At 49.1% G+C, this 9738-nt stretch overlaps 1 protein-coding gene across 1 annotated transcript; it reads right to left on the bottom strand.

Annotated features, from left to right (window-relative positions):
• Positions 1 to 727: 727 nt before the first annotated feature.
• On the bottom strand, positions 728 to 3592 carry LOC123135260 (uncharacterized). Its single transcript, XM_044554315.1, has 3 exons — positions 3511 to 3592; positions 2937 to 3094; positions 728 to 2807 (listed from the first exon to the last, which is right to left on the bottom strand). The coding sequence occupies exon 3, from the start codon at positions 2789 to 2791 to the stop codon at positions 788 to 790; it is 2004 nt and encodes a 667-aa protein (XP_044410250.1). The 5' UTR covers positions 2792 to 2807; positions 2937 to 3094; positions 3511 to 3592; the 3' UTR covers positions 728 to 787.
• Positions 3593 to 9738: the final 6146 nt, after the last annotated feature.

Below are 9738 nucleotides of genomic sequence, written 5' to 3'. Positions count from 1 at the left end.
ATTGGATCGAGGGACCAGTGGACGGTTTTACTGTTTTACTGGTGGAGCGGCGTTTGTTGTTCGCATCGGCGATGTGGAGTCTCGGCGGCGTGGCACAACAGGGTCTTGGCAACGGATGTGTGATGATGGACGCGCGTAGGGAGGTGGCGTTTTCTCACGTCATGGTACCGTCGACTGCAGGCCTGACAATTGATTCGTCGGTACATGCTCTGAAGATGGATCAGTGGAAGATGGCGGCGGCAGCCTATGAGAGGGCGCCGAACCGGTGAGTGCCCCAGAGCAGTGTGGCTTAGTTGGGGTCTCAGATTTTAGATGTTAGGCATTGGTGCGAGGTTTGTTTGGTATTTGGCCCGGACTCTCGGCATCCCCTTCATCAGTTAGATAGGAGTAGCGACAGATGTTGTGGAGATGGTGGCTACAGACTTATTGATGTATTTCTCTGTAAAGTCTTTGTGAATAATCAACAAGCATGCATCTTCCAGATGCGGAGGCGGGGGGTCTTCCTCCTTAAGAAAAAACGGACTGCACAGTGAACACACAACACAATATGGCCGTCAGACCAGACAAAGACATCAGGTCCCGCGTAGGGTTTATGTTCAACGATTCTATTTCAGAATATGCAGGACAATTACATTAGCAGATTCGGATTTATCTGCAAGAGTCCTACTAATGTTGTACACAAAATAGAAGCTTATTAGAAACTGTAAATCGATACAAGAGAGTGGAATAGTAATAGTAAGTGCTAAATTTTTTAATAGAAAGCAGAGCAGATGAGATACAATGTTGTTCAGTTTATTCGCTTGGAAACAATAGTTGTGTGTCGTTTCATCAGCCAGGCGATGGTTAACAGCTCACCACCGCAGCTGAGCTGTTTTGCATGGGAATCACTGCTGCATTGGTCGGACGTGAAGGTGAGAAGACGTACCCATGAAGCAAGAATGAGCTTCAACAAATAATTGAGGAGTTTTGATTGTTCCCCGCAGTCCCTATGCTCTTTAATTTTTGTTTGTGCCTCATCGGTGAATACCAGAATGAAACCTGCAAGTCTGCGACTGTCCTCGTCAGTACCATATATTCCCGGTCCCAGTGCATCTAATAGCCTGTCGGCCAAATAAGCACCAAACGCGACTGGAATATTGTATCGTCTTATGTCAGAAGAACTACTGTACAGAGGCTCATGCATCTCTAGGAGGATGTAGGCAAGCTCAGTCTCTCTTGTTGTCTGTGAATCGCCGGTTCGTCTTTCACGCCATACTTCAATTTCACGCCATATTTTCTTCAAATGAAGGCGAACCTTTTTGTACTCGCCGCCCTCATCACCCGGTGGCAATACCATGTGCTGGCGTTGAGCGAGGAGAAACATCATGTAATCTGATAGCGCTCGAATCTGCCTCTCGTATTTGGCTGATGCTTCACTTCCTATCCCTGACGACGTCGGCCTGCACAGGAGGAAAATGTCCGTGGCGACGTGGAATGCGATGAGGTTCCTTTCAAAACTACAGCTCCTGGCATTATCCCTCATATAATCAGCGAGTTCCACTGTGGTTGTGTAACGGCTCTCGAATATTCTGTCCAAATTCAACACTAGATATTCGCACAGAGCTTGAGACAACTCATCCTTGACATCAATCATCTTCTTTTTCTTAACTTGAGGAGTACTGCACTCGTGCAACAAGTTGCGCTGTCCGATACCCGAGCCCGGCAACAACCTGTGGCCACTTGGGCCACTTCTCAGTGACAGCCGGGACGGATCCAGAGAGATGAGGATGCGCCGGAGCAAATACCATGGTTGCATCACAGCCCGACCGCCTCCTTTCTTGGATATCAAGAAGGCATATGTCCAGGTGGACCCTAGTGCTCTCAGCAGCCATCTCACATCCAACATTAGGGTACCAATAAGCAAGGTGTATGTGACCATCCGATCTGCCCTCTCCATGGCCAGGCCGTCATAACTGTGGAAGAGATAGAGTGCCGTGGCGGTGGCGGGCGGCGAGAGGACACGGATGATGTAACCACCCAAAGTGTGGATCACACTTGATTTGGTGTACAACATGTCGTACATGAGGGACGCCTCCATCTCCACCACCTTGCTCACATCCCTCCAACAAGAATAAGATGGGACATACGTCCTGCGGTCAACTTGATAGTCAGCGAAGGCAGCCATGGTGACACCGAGAAGGCCGTGAGCATCAAGCAGGGCGTCATCATTATCCCTCTTACGACCCTGGTCCTCAAAAGTTAAGCGCCGTATAAACTTTTTCTTGTTTGAGCGGCGAATGTTGTCAAAGGAAGCTCTCCGTAGCGCAACTGCTCTCTCCACATACTTATAGGAACCAAAGAAGAGCATGATGAAGAAGGCGGCGCACAGAGCCCTGTCGTGGCGCATAAATCTTTGCTTGTATGAGCCATAGATAGCTCCTCCAATTTCAAGGACGAGAGCAGCCTTTTGGGTTGGTGACAGTTCCTTGTTCTCCAAAGCATAGCTGGTGATGTTGTCCGGGCGACCAAGGTGGAGGAGGAGAAATGGCGCCCAAAATGCAAACATCACATGCTCGCTAACCGCGGTCGCGGTGTCGAGAAACACCTTGCCGAGTGCGATTGGCGTGATTATCTCGGTCACGTGGTATGCTACCCACACCAGAGATATCTGCATGCCGGAGTCCCTACGCCGACGGATCCCAGCTAATTGGGCCAGGGTAAGATGCGCCGCGAAGCTCAAAAGGACCAAGGCCCGGGTCAGCCATAGATCCATCCGCTCCTGGGTCCCCTCACCCATCCAAAATCCAGCCATACCCAATAAAATCCTCCTGCACCAAAATGAGCAAGGTTATAAATACATACACTGAGATTGTATATGCAATCATCTACTGCTTGATCAACCAATTTATGTTATATCTGCATGCTAGATAGATTAGGATATAGTAATGATTACATACCGCCTTGAAGGCCGACGAAGTGCTAGTAATTTTGAGAAGCAAGGCTGGTTGATGAAGACGAGCTCGTATATTGTTAAGAACCAAATCACTCCTCCCAGTTCCCGATATCACAGGATGGATTTCAATCAAACTTCAGAGTCCCAACTGAAGATACAAATCTGGGTAGAAAGAGAGTTGGGCTGAGCAAAGGAGGAAGAATACGTTGCATAATACAGTTCTCCCAATGCATCATACCATTTTGTTGCATCTAATAACAGTTTTATTAAATGTGCTTTGTGAGCAATACTAACACTACAATCTTGTGGTCTATTTATGGCACGTAGCAACTAGCAACTGATTCATGAATTACACTATCATATACTACAAGAGTATCTCGAACTAGTACTCTGTTACAAAGAACGAGCAAACAAATAATTCCTCCACTGTCTACTACTTGTGCTATTTTTTTGACATCCGACGAGATAGAGTAAGCAAAGAAAATGTAGAAAAGGGGGTTAAAGGATCCACATACAGAAGGGACAGATCGAAGGAAATTGAAAAGAAAAGAAAGGGGAATATGCGAATTGAAGCTTGCCTTGCTTGCGATGAATGTAGCTCCACCGCGTGAACTCAAGGTTGCTGGGATTTGTTCAGCATTGGCTGCAATGTGATATCCTGCTACCGGAGGAGGAGATCACTGGGCCTGGGAGTGGGGCGATTGGGGATAGACTGTAGGACGGGGATGTGAAAACAGCAAAGGGAGATGAGATGCAGAGTCAGAGAGAGGTCTTGTCCAATCATGACTTGCTCCAACGTCCTTATAATCGGCGCACCCAGTGCTTTCCAAGAAACTCCAGTACCGCGTGGGTCGTGGTACCATTGACGAGGGTCTCTCACACACACGGTTTCCCTCGCCAGCCTCACACGGTTTGCTGCACCTGGACACACAATCGAAACATATCTTCGGTCTCCTTGGTTCAGAGGAATCTTGTAGGAATTTCATGGACGAGGATTTCCTACGAAGGCACTTGGGTCAGGTCCCTGGTTTTGCCTTTTTATTTTGGCTTCCGATTGTTAAACTTTTATATATACAAACAAAAATTTCAAATTAAATTTTGTTTTCATAGTCTTGTTTCTCGTGACCAGCATTAAACAATATCCATTTTGAATAGAGTTTGCCGACTTAAAAATATATATTTTCAATGTTGGTGCAGAGAGAGGTAGTGTCTTTTTGAACTCTGCAGAGCGAGGTAGTAGGTGAGATTCAGATCTCTTCTCTTCTTCAATAACCGGCCGTGGATTCACAATATGCCTCTTTTGTTTCCAGTATTTTAAGACGGCCAGACATATATTTTGAGATAAACTTGAAAAAGTATACGGACAGAGTGACTCCTCATCAACACCAAACTAACCATATAGAAGGCATAATCTAGAGTGAGCATCAGTTGGATGCTATTTCCTTGAAAGTTGCGCTTACAACAAGAGAAACACGTGCTCTCACAAAAAAGCAAGGTCTGGACTGACATAACATAATCAGCTGTGGATTCATAAGATGCCTCTTTGTTTCCATGCATTTGTACACTTTATTTTTTTCTAGAAAAGGAGGATGACCCCCGGCCTCTGCATCTGGGCGATGCATACGGCCACTTTATTAATTATTCTCACAAGACCTTACAAAGTAATACAACAGTAAGACTAAAGCCACCGTCTAAGCCACTCTATCCAGTTGATGGAGGGGCGCAGATAGCCTGGGCCTAATACCAAACAGTCATCGCAGTCAAACCTAACATTTAAGACCTGAGATCCCATCCAGGACGCCTGCCGGGCATGGGTCTCACCGGTCCGGCGTGCACTCAGAGGCCGCCGCCACCAACTTCCACCGCTCCATCTTCAAAACTGTACTAATGCATCAACCTTGCTCGGTCCAGTTGATGGAGGGGCGCAGATAGCCTGGGCCTAATACCAAACAGTCATCGCAGCCAAACCTAACATTTAAGACCTGAGATCCCATCCAGGACGCCTGCCGGGCATGGGTCTCACCGGTCCGGCGTGCACTCAGAGGCCGCCGCCACCAACTTCCACCGCTCCATCTTCAAAACTGTACTAATGCATCAACCTTGCTCGGTCCAGCTATCGTTGACGCCACCACGGCGCCCAACGATACCTCCTCTCTGCGCGCAAACATCTGAGGACCTCGCGGTCGCCACTGATACACCTCAGCACCATGCTGCCAAGTACCACCAGCTGACACAGCTTGAAGTCTTTGGAAGATCTGTCGTGCGTAGCACCTGCTGACCAGGCATGACAAAGCGTAGCACCTGTCGGTCAGGCATGACTTGACATCTCCACCAAAGCTCCGTGCAAGATGAAGCCGCTCCACCTCCAGCCTCTCTGCAACGGGACGGGAGCACCCCAGGAAGACACGGCGAAGAGTTGGCCACCACAATCACCACGAGAGCTGGACCAGCCGACCGCCATGGCGAAACGACACCACTAAAGAAGAACCGCCGCCATCAGGAACGCCAAGAACGTGCTGCAGCTATCCCACCTCCCCGCGGACCCAAAGCGGCGCCTTCAAGAAGGTGACGGAGCCGGGAACCGCTGCCGCCCAACAAAAGTTGTCGGTTTTCACCCGGGTGCAGGGGGAGGACGAGGGGGAGGGAGTTGGATCTCGAAGCCGCCTTCAAGAAGGAAACAACGCCTGGAGCGCCGGCGGCGTCGTGGCCGCCGCAGCCGGCCAAGAAATTACTCCGATCCAGAGATCCCAACCCCACATCCGCGCAGTCTGCCACCGGATCCGGCCGGATTGACGAGGAGGAAGCAGCAGCACGGGGCGCTGTCTTCAAATCTGGCGAAGGAGAGCAGCAGGGGATCCCTCCACGTGGCGCCCGCATCCACCGCCAACTCGCCGCCCGCGCGGCTGAGAAGACGCGGTCCACAACTCCGGCGAGCGCCGCCCGCCTCCCGGACGACGCCGCCCTCACCAGCAAAGGCCGCCGCCTCAAACCCGAGGCCCGGGCCGGACGGATCTGGCGGATCCGATCCATGCGCCAGCCCGAGCGCGAGAAGCACCCCACCGCCACCCTCCTTGGCTGCGCCCAGGGCCTGTCTAGCGCTAGCCTCTGGCAGCGGCGAGGACAGGAGGAACGTGGTGACGACGAGGGACGGCGGCGCGAGATCGCCCCCGTGTCGCCCTAGCGGGGCGACGCGGGGGTACGGGGGTTGTATAATTGGATCTCTAAAAATGAGAGAGATTTTCACCTAACAAAAATGGGGAAGAATTTCACTTCCCCGGCCTCTGCACCAACTAGGAATGCATACAGCCATTTTAGTATGAGTATCAAGATAAACATGGTCCTCAGATTTTTTTTAAATGAGTATCAAGATATTTTTGATGAGTGGTTCCGCCACACACCAAACTTAATCCTCAATAAACTGAGAAAAACCCCTGTGCATCACCTGTCAATTCTAGGAATTAAACTTGGGCCGTTAGGCTGCACAACCGTATGCCCAACCACTGAGCCAAGGCTCTCTTTGCATGCCTGGAATATTAACACTCAACTTGCTACACAAAACCTACTCACACTAAAGCGTGACTTTGGGAGTTCCAAAAGCAATTCCATGCATGGCCAGAAGTAAAGCGGATCTGGGACCCGTTTTCATTTTATAAACATATTTACATGCACAATATATATGATGGATATCTTCTTCTTCTTCTTGCAATGCATCGTCACACTTCCATTTCAAGGCCACAGAAGTGCAACCCTCTCTTTGAGTCTCAATCCACTAGTGGTGTTCCAACGTGCCGGTGCAACTTCCTATGAAAATGTCCTGGTAACGGTAAGTTGGACCATGGTCCTCCCTCCGTCATGGGATAAATGGGTCCGAGTTGTCAGCGAGAACAAGGAGTTGAGAAGGGTCTATGGAATGAATACCAAGATTGATCCGTAACCAGAGAGCGCAGATCTGTGTGAAATTAATGCAATTAGTTAATGTCTTGGTGCGGCGAAAATAACGTGGAAAGATTCCTACAGATGAAACATCTGCATGTGTACTCGTCTTGCCTGCCGAAAGCTGGTTGCAAAGCCTGCCCCGGTTTTTCAGACACGCTGCTTGATTACTTTTTGTATCTTATGGTTACAAATGTACCTTGTCATGATGTTACTTAATTGTGGTGATTAAGTCGCCGGACAGTTATGAAAAATAAACAAAGGGTTGTGTTGCCGTTCCATTATTTTACTTTGTTCTCTTCACCTTTCTAAGACATTATGGCGGTCTATTTAATGGAAATCGATGAGAAGAATCGTTGTTTTTTTCTTTAAAAAGATAAATACCCAGCCACACCGTTTCACTTGCTCTGTCTTCATTGCCCTGTTTCTTCTTCTTCTCAAAGTCTCAGCATAGGAAAAGCTGTTTGGAGCTATCAGCAGCTACTGTAAGTTGCATTCTTGAAAGGGGTTTAGTTTCAGTACACTATATACTGGAGAAGGAGATCACTGGGAGGACTGGGGATAAATTGCAGCATGGGTTGAGAAAACAGGTAGGGAGATGAGATGCAGAAAGCAGAGGTAGTAGTATTTTGTAACTCTGCAAAGAGAGGTAGTAGGTGAGCTTCAGATCTATTTTCTTCTGCAATAATAGATCATGGATTCACAAGATGCCTCTTTTGTTTCCAGTATTTTAAGACGGCCAGGCATCTTTTTAAAGATGAATTTGAAAAGGGATACCGACATTGTTTTTTTATACCGTTTCTCAACAATTCCTCGTCAACACCAAACCTACATATTGACAAATTGAAGGCATAATCTAGAGTGAGCATTAGCCGGATACTTACTTGGAAGCTGCTTGGAGGGGTAGAGAAGCACATGCCCTCACACGAAAAAAGATAGGTCTGGACTGACATAACATAATCGGTCGTTGATTCACAAGATGCCTCCCATGCATGTATACACGTTATAAATGCCTGAAATGCTGACCCTCAACTTGTGACACAAAACCTAATCAAACAATAGGATTGATATTTTCTTCTTCTTCCAATGCATTGACGTACTTACAATTTAATGGCCACAAATTCATTGCAAAAAATGCTAAATTGTTTCAACTTTTATGGCCTGCTAAATCAACAACCAGCTTCACCGATAAAAAACATTTTATGTTAAAAAGCTTCAATCCATATAGACATATATAGTAGCAGTTTGTACATGTTTTTTTTTGTATATTTAGAGATGCCAACTTTTTGCACCGGTTGTACGGGGCTTGACGGCTCCTATTGATTGATGTTAGATCTGTAAAATACTAAATTTCAATTTCATTTTTCTTTCCTCTGAATGCTACTTTTTGGCAGCCAACCGGTATGCAATATGCAGGCCACTCACAGAAATATGCTGGTAACGGTAAGTTAGACCCTGGTCCTCCCCCGTTGTGCGTTACACGGGTCAGAGTTGTCAGCGAGAACAAAGAGTTCATATGGAACCAGAATGTTAAGATTTGTTTAGTCACCCGTAAAATTAATGCAATTAGTTGCTGCCTTTGTGCATCAGAAATAACATGGAAAGATTCCTATGGATGAAACATCTGCATGTGTATTCGCGTTGCCGAAAGCTGACGCCAAAGCATACCGTTTTTACTTCGTTTTTTTATAGAGGACACTTTGCTTGATTACTTTTTGTTTCTTACGGTTACAGATATACCTTTTTATTTAAAAAGGAGGAAGACCCCCGGCCTCTGCATCTGCACGATGTATGCAGCCACTTTATTAATTATTCACACAAGACCTTACAAAGTCATACAACAGTAAGACTAAAACCACAGTCTAGGCAACATCTGTCGGTACTCCTATCCAGTTGATGAAGGGATGTTGATAGTCTGGGCCTAATATCAAACAGACCACGCAGCCAATCCTAACATCTAAGACCTGAGGTTCCAACCAGGATGCCTGCCGGGTATGGGGCACCCACCAGTCTGACGCACTCTTCAAGTTGGACGCCTGCCGGGTATGAGGCCGCCGCAGCCACGTGCCACCAATCCATCTTTAGTGATGTACTGCTGCATGTACCTTGCCCTGTCTAGCTGTCGTCGACACCACCACACGACGCCAGACAACGCCACCATCCTGCGCTCGTCCATCATCACATGCCCACCGGCGAGACCCCGCTGCTCCATGCCGCTGAGACCCGCCGTTGTCGATGTGTCAGATACCACGCCGCTCCTCCTCTTGTCCCCTCCAGCCAATGCTTGCTCCAAAACGATGCCCCCGGGAGGGATAACGACATCGAAACGTCGCCATTGTCCGATCCATTAGATCCAGATCTAGAGTTTCCCCCGAAACCTTCCGATCAGGTTGATGTGACCTGCAACGACGATGCCTCGAGAAGGGAACGATGTCCGAGACGCCGCCATCGTCCGCCATGACCGCAGTCAGGCGCGATTTTCACCGGAAGCCACGTCGTCCCGATCTCGCGGTTGGCTGGAACAGAGCGGTGCCCGCCGCCGAACCGGTGACGCCGCCGCCGATCCGGTCACGCCACCGCTGTGCGATGCCCCCACCAGCTCCGCCGCACCGCGCCACCTCCTCCTAGCCCAGCCGTCCCCGCCTCCAGGAGACCAGCCGGACGAGGTGCCCCTTGTCCCCGAACAGCTGACCCGCGCCGCCGCCATGAGGACCAGAGGAAGAAGGGAGTGCCCCGCCGCCGCCCGCGCCGCACGGGCTTTGCCCGGTGGGCGCACTCCGGCGGCGGCGAGGGGAAGGAGACGTTGACGAGAGGGAGTCTCCGGCGGCCGATCTAGATCTCCCGAGACGTGCGCGCGGGGCGCGCCGCGGGAG

The sequence above is a fragment of the Triticum aestivum genome, chromosome 6B (assembly GCF_018294505.1).
Source record: "Triticum aestivum cultivar Chinese Spring chromosome 6B, IWGSC CS RefSeq v2.1, whole genome shotgun sequence".
In the NCBI taxonomy this organism is placed as follows: domain Eukaryota; kingdom Viridiplantae; phylum Streptophyta; class Magnoliopsida; order Poales; family Poaceae; genus Triticum; species Triticum aestivum.
This window is presented reverse-complemented; position numbering and strand designations above follow the sequence as displayed.

Bases quoted from the DNA above. Each gene is read 5' to 3' on its own strand.
- LOC123135260 (XM_044554315.1), bottom strand. From the start codon at position 2,791: ATGGCTGGATTTTGGATGGGTGAGGGGACCCAGGAGCGGATGGATCTA.